The sequence below is a fragment of the Oculina patagonica genome, chromosome 6, assembly GCF_052425735.1.
Source record: "Oculina patagonica isolate OP01 chromosome 6, crgOcupat, whole genome shotgun sequence".
Lineage (NCBI taxonomy): Eukaryota > Metazoa > Cnidaria > Anthozoa > Scleractinia > Oculinidae > Oculina > Oculina patagonica.
In genome coordinates this window covers 6,879,044-6,900,696 of record NC_135763.1, presented here as the reverse complement: position 1 = coordinate 6,900,696, position 21,653 = coordinate 6,879,044, and the positions used below count along the sequence as shown (strand labels likewise).

General features: G+C 40.2%; 3 protein-coding genes across 3 annotated transcripts in view; 1 reads left to right on the top strand and 2 right to left on the bottom strand.

Moving 5' to 3' along the window:
• Positions 1-21,653, top strand: part of LOC144658478 (uncharacterized) — a 199,856-nt gene that overhangs the window by 49,976 nt on the left and 128,227 nt on the right. The window lies entirely within an intron of this gene.
• The window catches only part of LOC144656588 (uncharacterized), a 507,005-nt gene that overhangs the window by 386,058 nt on the left and 99,294 nt on the right, over positions 1-21,653 (bottom strand). The gene's annotated exons all lie outside the window — the stretch shown is intronic.
• On the bottom strand, positions 6,014-14,775 carry LOC144656259 (uncharacterized). Its single transcript, XM_078516494.1, has 3 exons — positions 14,627-14,775; positions 6,920-7,122; positions 6,014-6,273 (listed from the first exon to the last, which is right to left on the bottom strand). Exons 1-3 carry the CDS (start codon positions 14,773-14,775, stop codon positions 6,122-6,124), a joined length of 504 nt encoding a protein of 167 aa, XP_078372620.1. The 3' UTR covers positions 6,014-6,121.

Here is a 21,653-nt window from a genome sequence, read left to right as displayed (position 1 = left end):
ATTTGGGAGGATGATGGCTTTCAGTCGTAATCCCCAAAATTTAACACGACTGCGCGCTGTTGCATGGGTTACGCGAAGTCAAAAGAAAGCTTTACTAAAACAGTTTGAAAAAGGGATCCACAAAGAAAGGGAAGACAGAGCGTTGCCATAAGAGAAAGAAAGAAGAAGATGAAATAGTTATATTGGTCTTTGTCTACGTGAAATTTTCTATAATAAGCTACTTGGTCTTAAACGGGCCACAATAGTTGTATGCATTGTCATAAATGATTGAAATAAAGCTTAACTGATAATTTAGTAAAGCTATTCTGCTCAAGAGACGTTAATCTTCGTGCGAAATTTCATGTCGACAGGATTCCTGTAGGTCCTCACTTTTGTAATACCACAGTTGACGTTACATCCCCCCGTCCACCCTTAAAGTCGGTATTGCACAAGCTTTGTAAAAAAAATTTCTCGTCTTAGCCAACAAGTCGATGAAAATAATAATACAAACACTATTGGGGATTATAGAGATCTATCTATTACGATATTTTAAGTTGCAATCTTTGGACTTGTACATTTACACATGCGCTTAACTCATGTTCATGATCAGGGACAATTAAATGAACGGTATCTCTTCGGATTTTGTAAAGCTGCATTCCGCGTTACATGCATGGCCCGCTGAGCCAATCCAAGGCTTCAGTCAGTTTTCAGCCATTTTTAGTGAACGAACACTCGAGTTCAGCTTACATTTACGAAACTTAATTCGAGTTTATTGTGCAGTTATACGGTGAATATGCCGATTAAGCATGAAGATACACTGAACAAATTAAATTCAACAAAGTGTCCAAGGACGTATTTATAAATTTAACCACACAAGAAAAGTCTGGTAACCTAGTCCCTGCAGTGAAGGGAAGCTGTCTGTGCACGCACATAGCCGGACAGCTAACGTATTATCTATTGGAAAAAGAAGTTTAGGAAACGAGAGATTTGGGATAGTCCAAAGTTGTGGTTGACCGCAAAAGGATCTTGATCGTTGTGTATTGCGATAAACGTCCTGCAATTGCGTGCGTAGATTGAGCGGCCTTTTGGCAAAGTATTTCTAACCTCTTTTGCCCAATATTTGTCTAATTTTGGTTAAAATCTGCGACAACGGTTGTCTCTCGTTCTTAATTTACAGCGATTCAAATCAGTGTCCCTGATGGACATAAGATCTGCAAAGCGCGAACTATGGAATTCACGAGAGATATTTTCAAACAAAACTACAATAACTGATCACAGCAGTTCATAAGAAGAGATTAAATAATCGAGCAGTAAAAATATCTTTTCCTTCTTGGATTGGATTCCTAATTGTGAATTATCAGTTTCTGTACTACGACCAGAACTTCGCAACAACAAAGGACAAATAAAACACTTTCTCGGTTAGCCGATAGATGTGTGCAAAACTGGATTAACTATGAAGTTAAAGTAAGGCCATCCGCGCTATTGAATTGGCGCATGTTTCTTAGTTTTTAGTCCTCTTTTACTACTTATCAACACAGCGAAAGATTTCTAAGCTCCAGTGTGTGAGTTAACAGAGGCGATCAACATTTCTGCAGGGTATTACAGCGGGCTGCTCAGGTCAGCATCAAAGCTGAAGAGTTTTCCATCTATACGTGACAGAATTATACCGGTCTTTTCCTTCAGGTAAAATTGGCTTTCCGTAATTTTTGTGGAGTGGGGTGAAGGATTGTGGTGGCGAGAACTGAGTTAAGACACCGGACAAAGAGGTGTCTCAAACCGACCACTTAAAAGACATCAAAGCCATCTCGTCAGCGTCATATTGCGCAATGATAACACTCTTACTAGAAGACAATTAGTCTACACTGAACGATTCGATCTAACCTGCGATCAGGCGTTTTTTCCCTTGCAAAGATGAGAGAGGGAAAAAGTAGGAAAAAGTAGGGAGGGAGGGCATGATCTCAGGTTAGATTCGATCTTAAGTTTTCTACAGAACTCGGTGGGTGGTCTCACGATAGACCGCAAGTTACTTTGCGTGAAGATTAAGAAAAAAAGAAAGAAAACACAACAAAGAGGACAAAAACTTTCAGGAAACCTTTTCCAGGGTTAAGAGTCAAGAGTACTGAAAAAGGCGCTAAAAATGCTTAATGGCGGATTATTCTGCTTTGCTAGGAAATATTATTTAGTGTGGTTACTTAAATACAGGCTGAGATCAAGAGGTCTACAAGACGGAACACTTGTGAGCGTACGGACGATGTTAGTTAGAATTCACGACACGGAATGGGATTAGGGCGTGACCTGTCTGGCTCTTTGGATAATCTGTTTTTCTTTGAAGCACGTTTAATATCTGTATAACTAGACACGATCCTGCCAAAGTTGCAGAAATAGATACATTTTAGGGGATAATCTAGAATGCAAAACGCGGTCCCTGCCTTCTCTCCAAGGGACAAAGCCGAGAAGCGCCAAACAATCCCTACCTTCTTCGCTTTTCTACAACCACGCAAATCTTGATCGACGAATTCTACGCATCTAAAACGACAGTTATAGATAGGCTATGAAAAACGCTAGAAAACTCCACTGGTTGTTTTTCAATAATTACTTCAGTACAAGCAATGCATAAGGTGTCACCAAGTGGTGTTGGCTATTTTTGTTTTTCGTTCTTCACAGCTCTCAGGAAGTTATAACGAGATTGCCTTCAAGGCCCGGTATATTGTAAAGGAACTTCTAGTGCAGCTTAAGATAGAGGGGCATACTCAAGTCACGTCCCGAAAATATCCGAATAATCCTACAGGATACGATATAAATCCTTCGTTAAGAAGCCAAGATTGTGCAGCTTGAGTTCATTTGGCAGGATAATGGATAAAGTATACATCTGGGTACGAGATTAGGATTTACACTAATTCGTAAACTCCAAAATTAAACACGACCGCTGTTGCCTGGGTTACGCGATGTCGATCACCCACACAAAAGATTAAGTTAAAGCAACTGAACTTGAAAAAGATCTACGCGAATAGAAGGAAGAATCAGTGTCGTCAGGAAAATACGGAAGTAGAATAAGATATAGTCATATCGGCCCTTTTTTGTCTTCTTAAAATTTTCTATAAAAAGCAACTCGGTCTATATATAAAAAGGCCATGTTAAAAATATACAATAATCGCTTGAAAAATAAACTTCTAAAAAAGTATCACAGTATCGGCAATGTCACAAATGACTTAAATAAAGCTAAACCGATTTTTACGTAAAGCTGTTCTTTTTAACACGTTCTTGATTCCGACAAGGTTAATCTTCGTGCGACGATTCACGTCTGCAGAATATTGCTCTTACTTCTTGTTTTAGCTGGTTCTCTTCTTTTTGTAACAAGTTCTCAATCCCAATTAAAGTCGGTATAATATTTGCATAAGTCAGGTAAAATTCTCTCTCGTCTCAGCTCGGTCTCAGCAAAAATGTCGCAAGAATAATACTGAACTAGATAATAAAAAAACCATTGAAGATTATAGACACATATACATGTTTGTTACGATATTTTAGGCTCCAACCTTTGGACTAAAGCTAGTAACTTTAGACATGAGCTTAGCACAGTGACAACTGAATGAGCCGTAAGCTCTCACGGCATGTCTGCAGGGTTTTTTATGTTGCAATCCACGTCCCTATTAGAGATACAGTACTTCCACTTCCCCCTCATTTTTTTAAAAAGTCAAAATGGCATCAGAAGTCGGTTGCTACCGCCATAAAAAAAATTATATTTCTATGGCAACATTGAGACAGATAGAGGGCACGCATGATTGAACTGCTGAAGTTGAACTTCGGCTCAAGTGTTCTAACAAATTATGATGTGGATTGTAGCAGTTTAGCGTTGCTCGCGCGAGCGGAGCCCTAAACCTAAGAAATATTGGTAAAAACCCATCAAACTGAAAAATTTTGGTTCTGACGTAAGCGCACGCCCTCCCTGCCTCCCTTCCCCCGGCCGCATAGGCTCTTGGGGAAGGGGGGGGGGGGGGGGGGAGTCCCAAGACAAAATTTGTTGCGTGGGGATAACGCGAGGAAAAGCCAGCGAGACAGAATTTTCTTCCGAAGTATTCTTTGCATAATCTCCCGCCGAAGTGCTCTGTATTCCGTAGAATTTTGACAAGCGAAAAAGGTTTATGGGAAGATTCGAAATAATGGCGTTTTGAAAGCCCGCGGTCTCATCAATTATTAACTCATAGAATTTTCGAGCTCATATTCTAATTGTTAAATAGTACTAACTTTCATTATTTCCTCAATTGCGACTTCTAACCAACATTAGCTGATGCCCCATCTACACACTTGGGTTTTTACTTGGCCAAAATCGGTGAATGGACTGATGCCACGATTTTAATTTCGACAAACGTTGCTAAGTAACACTGAAGTCGGTCACAGGTGTTCGCATAATCTCGGTAAGAGTCGTAAGGTCTTCGGGTGCTGTTTACACGTACTCTTTTATATCCCAAAGATTTTTGACATCAGTACAGATGGTGTCTCTTGTAGACATGTTGTAAGAAATACCTGTATGGTGGAATAATTTGTGAAAACGCTAAACTCACACTATACAAATCAGCAATTCTCCCTGATTTCTTGTAGACATGTTGTAAGAAATACCTGTATGGTGGAATAATTTGCGAAACGGCTAAGCTCACACTAAACGAATAAGCAATTCTCCATGATCTCACGTATTACCATTTATACCATGCCATAGAAAATACAGCCAATCATAATACAGAAAAGCCGTTGTATATTCGACGGTATTCAACCCAACCTTCCCATCGTGCGCTGCGATCTTACTCTCGATGAAATTTAGTAAGGGAATTTTTTATGGCATGGTATAAAATAGTTACACAACACTTTCTCGTGGTATACTATGGAATATCCCACTTTTCACTTGTGTTTTCTTGGTATACACACTCGCCTAAAGGTTCGTGTGCATACCGAGAAAATACAAGTGACTCGTGGGATAATTGTTAATTATTATTCAACACATGCGCGCGCTGCCCATATATGGTCAAAATGTTAACATTATCTGTCATCCGTACATAACAAATATCCTGCGATATATGTAGGTTGCGAAGATTCGTCCGAAATCTTGTAAAGCGCTGTATAATTACAGTTTTTCTTCCTGCAAAATGTGTTTCGTTGACAATTTATTGAATAATAAAACAATTATCCTGCTCAATCTTGCGGAATATCGTCTGATTTTAGCCGACTCGGCCTACGGCCTCGTCGGCTAAGTATCAGGCGATATTCCGCGCGATTTCGCAGAATAATTGTTAAGTATACCACTCGAAAGCGTTGCATAACTAGTATTTACACTACGAATAGAAAGGGTACAAGAGGGGACTCTCTGCGCGCAGTTTCCAATAAGGAGAAAGTAAAGCATAAAAAAAATGATTAAGATAAGATATTTTTATTTAAACACCGTTTAAAATCCCGTTCAGCATACAGTATAAAAATAAACAACATGAAGATCTATCTACCTAACTAAACTAACTTATAATTACAGAATTACATCTAATTACACACTAAGCTGCTTTTCAAGGATGCCGTGTACAGAACTCATTCGAAGTTGCAGTGACGTAGTTTACGTTTAAAATCTTGTAAAGTCACCACAGATCGTAGATCATGGGATAGGCTGTTCTACAACTCAGCTCCTCTTTTTAAGAGAAGCTTTTCTTTAAATAATTGGTACGGGGCTGTGGAATAGCATGGCACGACATGACTACCAAGGTTAGCGAAAAGACGTTTACAAGACATACACAGACACACTTCATCTTCATTATTTATTACCGAGCTTAAAATTTACCATCTTTATTATTATTTATTACAAACTTGATGATTTACTGTTCCAGGATTATTCAAAGGGGGGGGGGGGGGGCTGTTTACAAAAAGTTTGTTTACTATGGGGGAGTGGATGTTATCAAAAAGTTTAACTTTGTCTGAGCTAACAATATCAACAATGTTTACACCCTGTTTATTTTAATTTTTCTTGTGGATCAAGTGGGTTGCCTAGGCACCCAACCCCCCCCCCCCCCCCCCCACCCCCACCCCTGGATCCGCCCTGTCATGTTTGTATTTGTGTACTCCTCGCCTTAGAAACAGAAGGCTGATACTCTCACAGAGAGACAGGGATAACTTATAATCCACCTATTGCAAATCCTCTCCGATCGTACACGTCACTATCCAAAACCTTTAGCAAGAACTCTGCAACATCCGGGCGTGTCATCATAAACTTGGTACCAGTGTTACATTGTCCTTCCTCGACTTTATAGTTTCCTGTCCGTTCACCTACAAAGAAGGGTTGGTCCACTGGTGAGACCGAGTCCCAGTAATTTGACCCGACACTCAATAAGCAATGTTTGGCCACTTTTGGGCTTAATTATTAAGACATTTTGTTGCTAAACAAAATAAAACAATTGCAACAAGTTGTTGCAATTGAATAGTTTAAAAACTATTCCATGCGTTGTTTTAAATGTTGGAACATGTTGTACGAAAGTTCGACTTAGAAGCAAACTTTTGCTAAACATCTTTCAACAGCAGTCCAAAAGGGTAGGTAATGAAACGGTTCCAAAATGTTCCCTCCGCGATGTTGGATTGGAATGTTGGAACCATTTGAACCATAACTTCGCCTTACTCCATACAAATTTAACATCATGATGGAGCTTGTTTTGATTTTTATATTAATAGACTGATACATAATTGTGTTAAACCACTTTGAATGTTCATTGAACTCCTTCGCTGTTCCATGTCCTAAATATGTTTAGAGAGTTTGACCAAGTGGTATCCTTTTATGGGCCACCCATCACCATTGTCATTGTTGCTTCAAACATCACCACCACCAGAAAAAGGCTTCACAAAAAGCATTTTAAATACAAATTAAGCCAGAGGCTTGGTTTTGGAATTTTACCCATAAGTTGAAGCGCGATCGACTTACCATTGATTAATCCACAAGGTCTAACTATGGTGTAGCTCAACACTTGAGGATCAGTACTCTCGAGCATCTTCTCCATGATAGCCATATCTTTAATCATACCATTGAGAAACAGCGGGTTAATAATCCAATCCACCAGCCATGAATTGTTTGGGCCTGGCTGCGTGCACCATGCTGTCATAGTAACAAGTCTTTTCACACCACACCTGTAAATTTGTTAATTTATTTAAGACTAAATGTTCAGCACTTAAACAGTAAAGGCCAAAAAAGCGGTTTAAACTTCCAGGATTCCAGGCCCAAAATAGCAATGCTCCATGCATGCTGAGCTCTGCCCCCCCCCCCCCCCCCCCCACCTCCAAAAAAGAAAAAAATGGTTCACCACTAAATTTTCCCGATTTTGGTTTTCATGTGCAGAGAGACCTTATCAGCCCATAGTTCCCATCTGAGAAACAAACCCGGATAAATAGGAATGAAAAGGTAATTTATAAGCATATACAATTTGAATTTTATCTACATTTTTGTTCTGTGGGCCTGAATTGCAGAACTCATTCACATTTAAATTCATTTTCAATTATCCACGCTTGATGATCCAAACGGTTTTTGTGAGTTCCTTGTGATCCGGATAATAGAGGTTTGTCCTTGCATTTCTAATAATATGACGCAAGACTAAGAATAATAAGAAAATTGCTAAAGGCTATAGAGCACTTATTAGCAAGCAAGCATTTTTTTTCAGTATGTGCTTGTAATGACTGCATGGCCACAAGGGAAATCTAGAATAAGATGTGTTTTTCCTCATTTATCTTTAAGCTGTTTCAGTTGGCTTTGTTTTGAAAAAACTTGATGTCCAGAAAAATAAAATGTCAGTAGCATTTTTTTTTTTTTTTTTCTTTTGCCCCTGCATCATTAAAATCAGCAAGAGTTCACTAACACCTTTGTGTGCCACAGGATGAAGTTGTAATGTAACTACAGTCCAAAAATTTGATCATTGACTTTTATGCTTAAGGCCAAATGTCTTAAATGTACAATTAAACTCATCGCCAATAGATGACTTGTGGGGATGGTGCCTGAGACTATGTGAGAGCCGCCAGCAACCGCGAATGGTAACCATGACAACCCTGGGAGCGGCAACTACCAGGCACCATCACACTGGAAAGCAAAACTAAATACTTACTGGTACTTACCCATGGAAAGGGTGGGTGGGAAAAAAAAAACGGCGAAAAGGCAAAACTTGCTCGAAGGACAATGCGAGCGAAATGGCTTGACCTTCACGGGAGAGCTGTAAATTTACTGAAACCCCTGAATAAACCCTGAGACTGCCCCAACTTCAGGCCAGGGCTCGAGACTAACTTTTTTGCTAACTAGTCTAGTGGCTAGTGACACCTTTCAGAGAGCCTCGGAACCCTTAAAGTTGGAACCCTTGGAGCCTAGAGCCCCAACTTTTTTGCTGCTTTTTGCTGCTTGCTTGAGTCTGGAACCTGTTTAAACAATAGTGCTAAGAGTGTTTCTTTCGAGGAATATTACTAAGAGTGAATAGAGTCAATAGAGTGTTTCCCCTGATAGCACGAAAACGAAGACCCATACGAAAACTAAGACCCGTACGAAAACGAAGACCCATACGAAAACGATGACCCGTACGAAAACTAAGACCCGTACGAAAACGAAGACCCGTACGAAAACGAAGAACCGTATATACGAAAACGAAGACCCGGCCAAAACCAACGTTACCCAGAGTTGCGTGACATTAATAATAATGACAGCCGATAATATTGAAGCAGACTGAGCGTACTGAGAACGTACTACTGAAATCGAAAATCAACGGTGATCAGAGAATCACATATTATGTGACTGTTTCACTATACAGAACGACAACAAATACGCCAAGTTTTCAATATGTAGAATATTTAACTTAATATAGAGCTATCTAATCGCCGATGTTCAGCGGCGAGGTAGTCCTGTCTGTATAATAAGGAAAAAACTCGCCGATGATCATCGGCGAGGTAGTCCTGTCTGTATAGTAAGGAAATTTAAAACTCGCCGATGATCATCGGCGAGGTAGTCCTGTCTGTATAATAAGGAAATTTAAAACTCGCCGATGATTATCGGCGAGGTAGTCCAGTCTATATACTAAAGAAATTCAAAACTCGCCGATGATCATCGGCGAGGTAGTCCTGTCTGTATATAAGTAAAAAATTCAAAACTCGCCGATGATCAGCGGCGAAGAAGTCCTGGCTATATATTAAAAAAAAATCCAAAACTCGCCGATGATCATCGGCGAGGTAGTCCTGTCTGTATAATAAGGAAATTTGAAACTCGCCGTTGATCATCGGCGAGGTAGTCCTGTCTGTATAATAAAGAAATTCAAAACTCGCCGATGATCAGCGGCGAAGAAGTCCTGGCTATATATTAAAAAAAATCTAAAACTCGCCGATGATCATCGGCGAGGTAGTCCTGTCTGTATAATAAAGAAATTCAAAACTCGCCGATGATCAGCGGCGAAGAAGTCCTGGCTATATATTAAAGAAAATCCAAAACTCGCCGATGATCATCGGCGAGGTTGTCCTGTATGTATAAGAAAGATATTGAAAACTCGCCAATGATCAGCGGCGAGGTAGTCTCAAGATATTTTTCACCGTGTATAAATTAAAGTAAGGAAAGTATCTTTATTTCAGTGTCAAATTCGTCTAGCGCCGTAAAGGCGCTAATTGGGGACACTCTAATAATGGAAAAAAGTGAATAGAAAAGATAAATAGATAAAAGTTACAGACAGAAGATAGATAAAAGTTACACTTGGAGTTGGTTTTCACTCACATATATGAAGTGGTGTCATTTACCTGGATGGACAAAATCCTTGTGATTGCAAGGGCATCTTCTTCATCGTGGTGTTGATACTTTCGAAGCCACGTATCAACCTCCCTGGCACAACCGCGGAGACAATCAGCATAGCTGGAGAACATCTTTCCAAGCTAATATAAAAATTTCCTAAAGCTATGTACCTCTACGTACGAACGATATCACGCGCTGAAGAATACGGCGGAAACCACGTGCGAGAATTGAATATTTGTTTTGTTAATGTAACAAACTACCCTTTAAAACACCTTCGTGATACGAGGGGTTGCCACTTCGTAGACAAAGCCAATGGATTTAAAGACGATGCTCGAAAGCCCGAAAATTTTCGGGCCGATTTCAGCACGATCATTGTCATAATTCATACAATATCTTATAAACGGAGATGTTCCATGAAACTTTGCTAGAAGTTTAATATTCAATATCTTACAGATATGTTAAAGCTCTTCGGATCGATTCTGGGCGAGATAATTGTCATAATTCACACAATATCTTGTATTATAAAATATCTCAGATACTACGCGCGCTCTTATTGGTCAAAAACCTATGTACTATTGTACCGGTAAAGTCCCGCTTCTGTCCCGACATGGCCGCACTACGCTCGATTACGCATAAGGACGAAGAATTAAACTTAGTTTAATGTATTCTTTTGGTCTATCTGATGGTTAAAACGGAGGATATATGATTCTCGTAAATGATCATGAAAATTAACTGAGGGCGGATAACAAAATTGAATTTTCCCGCCCACCACGAAGGAACTAGAGAAAAAACGAAAACGGAGAGACAAACATATGAGAAGGAACACAATAAACAGGTACGCTTTCACTGGACTGGAAAAATATTAAAAACATGGATATGGTTCCATTCAACATAAACTCGGAAACTTTATATGAAAGGAATTAAAACTGATCAAATTGGTCGCGATGAACATGAATTATTTTGATGGCAGAACCTCACGCTGAGTTCTTGTACGCGCTTGAATTATATTTTCAGTTTTACGTGCTTTCAGTGCTTTCTCCCAAGTCTGTTATTCGGCGTAAACGAAAGAATATGGAACAAATAAATTCATAACAAATTTCTAAAGCACTGTTTGTGGAACTAACCTTTATTCTCAATACCTTCGTCAGTCTGTGAAGTTTGTAAACTTCCAAAGTTTTCGTGTTTCTTTTACCCACTTTTACTTTCGCGATGAATGACTCCGGCCATAATTTGCTAGATTTCCACGTCAAAGAACTTTTAAATCGTTGAATACATTTTATACCGTGACAGTTTGTCTTTTTCCTTTCCTTTCTTATGACTTTCATAGCTTTAAGAGAACTTGTAAACGTTTTTGTCGCGTCGATTTGTGGATTTTGTGTGAGGAGCTAAACCTGTGTTTTATTCTTTCGGCCGCTGTGATTGGTTTGCCGCGTCATCCGATCAACTTGTTGAGAATAAGACATTTGATCACAGATTCCCATTTCTTTGAAGAACGTTTTCTATAGTTATTTCATAAAAGCAATAGACCACACTTTCTAGGGCTTTACTGGCGTAATAAAACCACGCGGGATGTTGGAAGAACACGAGAAAAGCTTGTAAATCCCTCGCCTCCGGCTCGAGATTTACAAGCTTTTCTCGTGTTCTCCCAACATCCCGCGTGGTTTTATTACGCCAGTAAAGCCCTAGAAAGTGTGGTCTATTGCTTAAAACAAAGACGTTCCATGAAACTTTGCCACCATGGGCCAGTTTGGGCGGAACAGATTTGGAGAACATCACCTCGTCACTGGTCATGGGCTAGTCTTAGAGTTCTTCTTACTGGAGACAGGACTCGCCTTGTTAATACGGACTGAAGACTATCTCGCCGCTGATCATCGGCGAGTTTTAAATTTCCTTATTATATAGACAGGACTACCTCGCCGCTGATCATCGGCGAGTTTTAAATTTCCTTATTATATACACAGGACTACCTCGCCGATAATCATCGGCGAGTTTTAAATTTCCTTATTATATAGACAGGACTACCTCGCCGCTGATCATCGGCGAGTTTTAAATTTCCTTATTATATAGACAGGACTACCTCGCCGCTGATCATCGGCGAGTTTTAAATTTCCTTATTATATAGACAGGACTACCTGGCCGCTGATCATCGGCGGGTTTTAAGTTTCCTTACTATACAGACAGGACTACCTCGCCGATGATCATCGGCGAGTGTTCCGTTCTGTATATCAGTGAAATGTAGTAATCACAGATTATTACATTCACATAAAATCAAATTTCTCTATAGATATAAACATTCACATAATATGTGAATGTATGTACACCCGAAAATCAATGAGTGCTTTCCATTTACATGAAATTTTCGGTGAGAATTTTTCGACAAATGGAACGTTACAGTTATTTCAACACGTAAACGGAATGAAAAGATGCTGTTCCTTTTGAAAATTCCATTCTGATAGCACTGCGAGAGCCTAGGTCACACATGACTTGCCAAGGTTTTTAATCTTTTGGTCGGGGAAATGAGACAAGTACAAATATCGCGTGACATTTGTACTCGTTTTGCGCGATGTTTGTACTATACGAATCAGTGTTGGATAAGAATAATATTGAAGCAGACGAGTAATGAGAACGTATCGATCAAGTTTCATTGAAATCCTACAAATATTTGTCTTTAATTTTGAAGTGAGTACGCCTCGCTACGCGCTACATGAGTAAAATTAAAACAGTCTTGGCCAGTACGCCTGTTGCCCCGCTAAATGAATGAAAGGTCATTATTGATATGACTACACATAAGAAGCACCAACAAAACCTTTATTTACTAAATTTAGAAAAATCTATCATTCATTATCATTGAAACTGAAACAAACAACTCTAAGTAAAACTAGATAACCTCGCAAACTGACAAGGGACACAATGTAGCCCTGTTTGCGACACTACACTGTCGCAAACTGCGAAGAAAATGAAATGTACTCGTTCAATGTCAAATCATATACATAACAGTTCGAGACATTTCGAAACGAATAACGATGGCACACGTTCATGTAAACAACAATATCGACAATGTAAAGGACACTACAGATGACGCGCTTCTAGTTTCAAATAAAAGAAAACACCATCTGATAAATCGGTTACGCGTGGAAACGATTTAAAAGGTACTAGTCTTGAATACCTCTCATTTATACTTAGCAAAGAAACAAAAACAAAGCACCAGATTTGAGATTCGAGGATATCGAACATAAACGTTGGAACAACCACCAGAATTAACTGGATAAGGGAGATTCATTCCCAAAATTAATGGGATATAGGATACTCAGTCCCCCCTAATGTCATGGCCTCTAAAGGCATCATTGGAGAGCATCCCAGCACAATCCCCCCCCCCCCCCCCCTTCTCCGCACCCTTCTACGCGGATGTAAAGCGAGAAATAATAATCGGGTAGCGAAGTTTATTGAAGCAAGTATTGTGCGCGAGAAGATTTCAATACGGTGCATTACTGCTGGGAGACTTTGGCTGTCTCTTCTGTGACGCAGAAGCAACTGTTTTCGATCAGGTTTTAGTTTTCGATCAAGTCTAGATTTTTGATCAGTAGTACGTTCTCAGTACGCTCAGTCTGCTTCAATATTATTCTGTCATTATTATTAATGTCACGCAACTCTGGGTAACGCTGGTTTTGGCCGGGTCTTCGTTTTCGTCCCGGTTTTCGTATATACGGGTCTTCGTTTTCGTACGGGTCTTTGTTTTCGTATATACGGGTCTTCGTTTTCGTATGGGTCTTAGTTTTCGTATGGGTCTTCGTTTTCGTACAAGTCTTAGTTTTCGTACGGGTCTTAGTTTTCGTACGGGTCTTCGTTTTCGTACGGGTCTTAGTTTTCGTATGGGTCTTAGTTTTCGTATGGGTCTTAGTTTTCGTACGGGTCTTAGTTTTCGTATGGGTCTTAGTTTTCGTATGGGTCTTAGGTCTTAGTTTTCGTACGGGTCTTAGTTTTCGTATGGGTCTTCGTTTTCGTACGGGTCTTAGTTTTCGTATGGGTCTTAGTTTTCGTATGGGTCTTAGTTTTCGTACGGGTCTTAGTTTTCGTATGGGTCTTAGTTTTCGTATGGGTCTTAGGTCTTAGTTTTCGTACGGGTCTTAGTTTTCGTATGGGTCTTAGGTCTTAGGTCTTCGTTTTCGGGGTCTTCGTTTTCGTTACTACCTATGAACTATAGCAGCATGTTTGATCGAAATTATTTTTTATTAACTGGTTTTGAATTTAGCTTTAAAATCTCATCATTAATCAATTGCATTTCAAATATATTATGAATGATGCACTAGGAGAGGGGGGCTTATCTCTGGGGGGGGGGGGGGCATATCATTAAAGATATTTTTTAAGCGTATGATTGGTCTAAACAATTCATGTGATGTAGCCAAAACTGGGAAATATCAGTTGATATAAGACGTAAACTAAAATTCATATGCAGAGTCTGGGCTACCTATGAACTTATATTACCGGAAAACAATGTTAACCTTCTATTAAGCCTCTTTTTATCCCGGCGTATCCAATCGAACAATATCGAACCCATTCTCGAACCAAAAAAAAATCGAAAACAATTGAACACCAATCGTTTGATTGGGTTCGGTAATCGATTCCAATAATCGAACCAAATCGAACGATTGGTGTTCGATTGGGTTCAAGAACCGAACGTCCGATTGGACCGGATACGCCGGGTTTTTTGGATGGGGGTGGGGTGAGGGGGGGGGGGGGCGGTGGGGATTATAACATGTTATTATTCATGATAGGGGGGGAGTGTTGATCATTCAGAGAGGGCCTTATGAGAGGGGGGGGGGGGTACAGCAATCAGTTCAATATTTGCAGTCTGAACGACCAATGTAAAACTTGTACTTAAAAACGTACCGTTTTTCGACTCTCTCCGGTGTTCTCACCACGGCTGTTACAAGGTAGCCTTGCTCTAGTGCTTGTGTTACTACCTCCTTTCCCGTCCCCCCGGTGCCCCCAAATACAACCAGTTTTAACGCTCTCGAATCTGCACTTTCGGCCGCCATTTTGCTTTAAAATTATGCGAAAGGCCTGGGTTTGAATTATATAAAACCCTTACCCAGGCCCACTCCTTAGCAAATGGACCTATTGAGTTCTCTGTCTGCCTGTTTGTTTGTTTGTTTGTTTGTTTGTTTGATTGTTCTGTTGTTTGTTGTTTACTACTTACCATTATGCTCTGTGTTCGTCCATACGACGAACCAGGCGTAAAAATATGGATCCATCCCATGGTGGACCATCTCCTGGACCCTGACCATAGACCACCTCGTGGAAAAATTACCTTACAACTTTTCTTAATTCCAGGCATAACTAATCGATGACATCAATGACATCAATGAAATCAATGAGTAATCGATGGGTAATCAGTTGATTAGTCATTGATTATTGCCGATGATCAATGAGTAATCGATGACTAATCGATAGGCCACAAAATTTTTGGTCATCGATTGCATCGATTAGTCATCGATTGAATTGATTACTCATCGATATAGTCTCGTGGTTGTAAACCGGAACTTGTAAAAATACGTATAACTTGTATAACACGCTATAACAATCTAACAATATCATGGTAACACGTGAAAAAAGTACAGAAAGTAAAAGTGCTTGCAGCTGTTCCGGTACGTAATGTAAGTGCTTATGAGGGCTGTCTCCCTAAGCCGAAGCAGTTTTACTTTGCTGACAAACATCCACCGACCAAAATCTCTAACCACGTAGTCGATTCTTGTCTTCGTACTTGTTAATTTCATTTCCAGACCCGGGGGGGGGGGGGGGGGTACTCCCTATAATGGCCTATACGGGGAGGCTCCGCCCGAAAGGGTTACCTTTTTCAGGCTTCAGGTATATAAAAGGGTAGGGATTTCACGAGTTTAAGTATATGAAAGGGTATGGAAATCTGTCATTTGGCTATTTACAAGGGCCTTTAATTAAAATATTTCGAACAGAAGCAATTTATGGCTGTTTTATTATAATTTATTAATCGCTACCTAAAAATGACAAGAATACGTCCTATTTTAAGTCCACGCCATACTCTTAGGTATATGAAAGGGGTACCTTTTTTCAGTTAAAGGTATACGAAATGGGTACAATTTCTGTCACAAATGGTATATAAAAGGGTAAGGGGTTAGAACTTGGGGTGGAGCCTCCCCGTATAAAATTTTTTTGAGTACACCCCTCCCCCGGGTTTCCAGACTGGTTGGTTTTCCTGTTCAATTGTTTTGTTATTAAATAAAGAGTTGGGTAAAGTGAAATATTGAAATATCATCTGTATTTGTGCTTAGCCCTTCACGTCTTGATATGCCGAATGGTTATTTGACCTTTTGTGAGGGTGTAATTTCGTCAACAAGAATGCCAGTTATAAAGCAAAATGTGACCAACATAGAGAAAAAAATCACAAAAAATGGTACAAGAAAGCAAGGAATACAAATGATGATGATGATGATTATTATTATTATTATTATTATTATTATTATTATTATTATTTTGTGTGCAGTATGATAGTTGATGAGTAATCGATGGGTCATCGATGAGTAATCAATAACATCAATAGGTAATCAATTACATCAATGAGTAATCGATGTCATCGATGAGTAATCGATAGGCCACAAAATTTTTGGGCTTCGATTACTCATCGATTACTTATTGATCATCGCCAATAATCAATGACTAATCAACTGATTACCCATCGATTACTCATTGATTACCAATTGATGTCATTGTTCATCGATTAGTTATGCCTGGTTAATTTCACTGTAGTGCTTAACAAAATCTGAAATTGTGGGACAACCTTAATAGCATATTCCGAGTATGCATGGCACATTTTCAGAAAATTGTATACGTACATCGGCAATTGCTCGCTTAATTACTCTCTCTTACACTTTTTTTTGGTCTTTGTTCGAATATCAATCAATCAATCAATCAATCAATCAATCAATCAAAACCTTTATTTAGAAACGATGGGGTAAAAAAAGCTACATAGATTGTGGGGTCGTGTGTAAATAAAACATTAATACTATTAGATAAAGACATTAAACTATATTAAGGTAAAAACGCTAAACTTATCGCTAAAAATGATTTAAATTACTAAATTGTTACAACGACAAAAAGATAAAAAACGCTAAGAACTCTTACAATAGGGATTGTTAAAATGGGTATTTTAAATTATGTTCCGTGTTGATCATTTTCATAAAACTCCTAAGGGATATTGCTTCGTGGCACTCGCGGTAAAAAGTTCCAGAGCACTGCCCTTCTGTAAGAAGTTGAAAGTTTCATGGAATTGTCATTAAATGATGAAGGAATTAGTAGATGTTTTTTTTTTCAGAATCGAAAGTTTGTATGTATTTCTTAAAGTGACCCATTTAGCGCGGTCAAGGACTTTAGTAGATGGCATGTCTTTTGGTAGGTTAAAAATGATCCTTGCCGCTCTGCAGTGCAACCTTTCAAGTGCATCAAAGTCGTCTTGACGACTCATGTCCCACCAGACGGTTATACCATACGTGACTAACGGGAATACAATTATGTCGTATAACTTTTAAAAAAGAACTTGCTTAGGTAAAAACCTACCATTCTTAATGAGGTTTGGCACATCTGCAAAGTTCTTCTTAAGGTTATTGACCTGTGGAGACCAACTCAAGTTTGTGATCTATCAACGCCCACGAGTCGGCTATGTTAAACCCAATTAAGGCAGTTTTCTATTAGCAGTATCGGAGGAAGGGGGCCAGTGATAGATCCTTTGCAGATAAGCATACAGTGCACCAGGCGTATAATTCTTTAAGTGATTGATTAAGGGCATCTGAGACTTCCTCTATACTGTTTCCAACACAGTAAAGAGTAGTGTACTAAGCGTACATATACACGGTGGCTGACTGTACAGACTCCACGAGGTCGCTTGTATACAGGACGAACAACGTGGACCCCAGAACACTGCCTTGTGGAACGCCGGATGCCTCAAGGCTGTAGCTAGATCTCTGCCCGTTCAGGACCGTATACTGTGACCTGGACGTTAGGGGGCCGCGTATACCATATTTGCACTGGAGAACTAAACGAATCCAATCATTCGATTTCAGTTCAATTAAGCCGATTAGATTATCGCGTGAGAACGCTAACGTGACTTTCCTTTTAGAATTCTATAGAAACTGCCTCGTCCCCAGGCGTCCTTCTCCAGGCCAGGCAACCCAGGGAGACCTATTGTGTCGGCATGCAACTGCCCCACTGAACTCTTGGCAACTTACCTCGATCAAATCACTTCTCCCTTAGTTCGCAGTTTGCCCAGCTATGTCAAGGACACCAACCACATGCTCGACATCGCGCAGACTTTTAGCTATCCGACGACCAGCGCTAATCGTTTTGTGTTCACAATGGACATCAAGTCTTTGTACACAGTAATACCAAACAACGATGGCCTTTTAGCGTTAACACATTTCTTAGACAAACGGCCAGTGCTGGAACCACCTACGCATACTTTAGTACGCCTTGCAGAGTTGGTCCTCACACTTAACAGCTTCAGTTTCAATGGAGGTTTCTACCAACAAACGGGTGGCGTGGCAATGGGAAGTAGACTTGGGCCCAACTACGCCTGTCTGTTCGTCGGCCACGTCGAAGAACAGATTTTCCAACAGTATCCTGGGAGGAAGCCTGACCTCTACAAGCGTTATATTGATGACATTGTAGGGGCAGCTGCTTGTAGCAAGAGCGAACTTGACGACTTTGCCACGTTCGTTAACAACTTCCATCCAAGCCTTCAGTTCACCTGGGCCATCAGTGACAAACAGCTTCCTTTCCTAGACCTCTTCCTGAAGCCAACACCTCAAGGACTGGCGACAACCATTCACTACAAGGAAACCGACTCACACTCGTATCTCACGTACACTTCGGCACATCCTGTCCAGTGTAAGAACTCCGTCCCTTATAGCCAGTTTCTACGCCTCAAACGAATATGCAGTGACGAAAATGACTATAACACCAAAAGCAAAGAAATGTCATCTTTCTTTCTGCACCGTGAGTATCCTCCAGCAGTTGTAGAGCGAGCCCTCCAACGCGTCAACAGCATCTCCCGCGAAACTGCCTTGCGACCATCTAACGACGGGCAATCCAACGAGCAAGTTATCCCCTTGGTATTAACTTACAACCCAATCAACCGCCACGTGAAGAACATTCTTTCAAAGAACTTCTCTCTGCTCAAATCAGATCCTGAAACAAAGGAACTCTTTGACAACTCGCGCGTACTCGGTGCTTACCGCCGGGACACCAATTTAAGAGATTCCTTGGTTCGCAGCAGTCTTCAATCCGGCGCTAACACAGGGGATGAACCCCATGGAACCTTTCCGTGCCACCGCCCACGATGCAGGACCTGCGCCCATGCCAATCCAGCCTCCCAGATCAACACCCCTGGTGGACCGCTGACAATACGACAGAGGTTCTCGTGCACGACCAGTAACATCGTTTATATTATCACTTGTCGTGCATGCACCATGTCGTACATTGGCGAAACAGGACGTAGGCTCGGTGATAGGTTCTGCGAACATTTAAGATCTGTCGAGAGGAAAGCTGACCTGCCCGTAGCAAAACACTTCTCCTCGCCTGGTCACACAACAGATGACATGATGGTGTCTGTTGTGCGATCAGGCCTTACGAACATCAGAGAAAGACGCAGCGCGGAAGGCCGCCTGATCTTCAAATGCCGCACTCTACAGCCGCGCGGCATAAACATTGACTTTGCTTTTATTTAAATGGACTCAGTTAGCGCGCGCGCACGCAATGTTGCCACATTCAAAGAAAATGACGCGCGCTGACTTTAACGGCTATTTTCCACTGATGAAGGGACAGAAGTCCCAAAACGTCTGGATTTATTTACAAAAATTAGCGCATAAACGAAACTCTAACTTTATTATGTGATCAACAGACTGCGCTACACAGTTTTTAACAATATTTTGACAATATTGTGATCTTATTGTCCTTCTCCTTGGTCGTGCACGGGGGCAACCATTGACCCCCGCGCTTCCTGTTTTCCCGCCTTACCGCGTTAACCGACCGGCCGACCGGCACCTGGAGACGAAGCAGCTACAGAAAACTTTGACAAATCTTCGGTGTTTATATAGACAGTAGTTCGACAGCGAAATAATTAACTGATAAGGATAAAAAAGCCAGACAAAACGTGTGTTGCACGTGTTGTTTCGACCGTCTTCCATCATCCCGTTTCCCGCCCGAAAAAAAAAAAAAAAAAAAAAAAAAAAAACAACAACAACAACAACATTGAAAACAATTATTCCCGCGTCCCGTCATGAATAACCAACTTCCTGCTTCTCGCCGACCCCTTACAATCCCGCATTTCGCCTCAAAAGTTACTTTCATCCGGTATCCCGGCAGCGAAAATTAAGACCAATAAAGTTGATAGATATTAAAAAAGTCTCATCCCGCATCCCGCTAACCCTATGTTAGACCCTCGATAAAATTCTCAACCGCGGATATTGCATTTCTAGCTTTCTGATTGGTTTGCTGAATCCCGGTTATCAGCTCGTATACCTATGTTTGACCTTATATGGGAAATGAGTGCGGCAAGTGCCGCTTAGCGTAAATTTTTTTTTGCGGGAAGCGACAGCATCAAATAAAGGTTTTAAACAGCAAATTTGGCGAGCTTTATGAACAAGAAATAATTAGCGGCGCCTACAAAAACCACAGAAATGCCATAGTAAATTTAATTACGCAAAACAAAAAGAATAGATGCGAAAAGTTTATAATTAATAATACTTTTAAACGCACAACAACAGCGTTTGAATAAAGTAGAAAAGCAGCAAATAATTTACGAAACTAGAGAACGGCAAACTGACACAGTTTCATTCAGTGTACGTCATAAAACTAGGCTCAGCACTTCAGTAAAGTTTGTTACCTTTCAATCTTGGTTTTGTCCTTTTTAACTTTAATAATCCTGTTCCTCTTTGAGCTAAGTTTCGCTTCCAATAATATAGCAGTCGTGATGACAGCCGTGGAGCCGTAAAGAAGTACAATGTAAACACTTGCTTCGTTTGACTTGCACAAGACTTGTAGTTTTCAGAAAAGCTTTTGCTTCGGATCTTCTCGTAAATCTTAACTGTTGTCACAGTTTCCAGGATATTTAGACGACTTTAGAGGGGATTGTTCGCTCGCTTTCCTCGTATGTTTCATTCAACACAAGAAGTGAATACCGCGCCAGAAATTTTCGCGCCTTCTCATACCATCACTTCGTTTACATCAAAATGAAATGTCCAGTCGATTTAAACTTGAGAATAATTTAATAAAACAATTATTCCATTCGCCCTTGTTGGATACGAGTCGATATAGCCAAATCGGCGGTTCGCGCCTCGTTGGCTATTTACCACCTCGTATCCAACGCGGGCTCATGGAATAATTGGAGGCTACTAGATCAAACCGGGACCTTTTCTTAGGTTAGGCGTGGCGCTATTCAAGCTAACCGGAATACCAGTCAGCCAGACTGCAGTCTGTATTTGTTGCACACCGGTAGATACCTAGTGTCCGATAGCACAATTAATGAAACAGATTTTTTAAAGTGAAATTTATTTCATACATGCACCTGTTTTTATAATTATCCCCTTTCAGTGAATAAATTGAAAATATATATTTTTCTGCAAATGTTTAAAAATATCCCAAATTCACTTTAGTAATAAAAGTTTTATTAACTCAGCCTAATAGCTAAGCAGTCACAAAGTTTTGTCCTGCCGTCTTGTGATACTATGCTGTAACTAACTACGATTTGGAAATGTCCATATTGAAATAACAAAATATAACTAACTGAGCTTGTTGAAGCACCAAACAACAATAGAAAAGGAAACTGGACTTTGACTTTTTGTAAGATCTTAAGATAATCATTATTTTTACTCGTCATATAGCCTGCGTA

What these genes read in the sequence shown, in the direction of transcription:
- LOC144656259 (XM_078516494.1), bottom strand. Translation starts at nt 14,775, where the DNA reads ATGGCGGCCGAAAGTGCAGATTCGAGAGCGTTAAAACTGGTTGTATTT. An exon ending in CCGGAGAGAGTCGAAAAACG is followed by an intron (nt 7,123 to 14,626) that starts GTACGTTTTTAA and finishes ACAAATTTACAG; the next exon opens with GTGTGGTGTGAAAAGACTTG. An exon ending in ACCTTGTGGATTAATCAATG is followed by an intron (nt 6,274 to 6,919) that starts GTAAGTCGATCG and finishes CCTTCTTTGTAG; the next exon opens with GTGAACGGACAGGAAACTAT.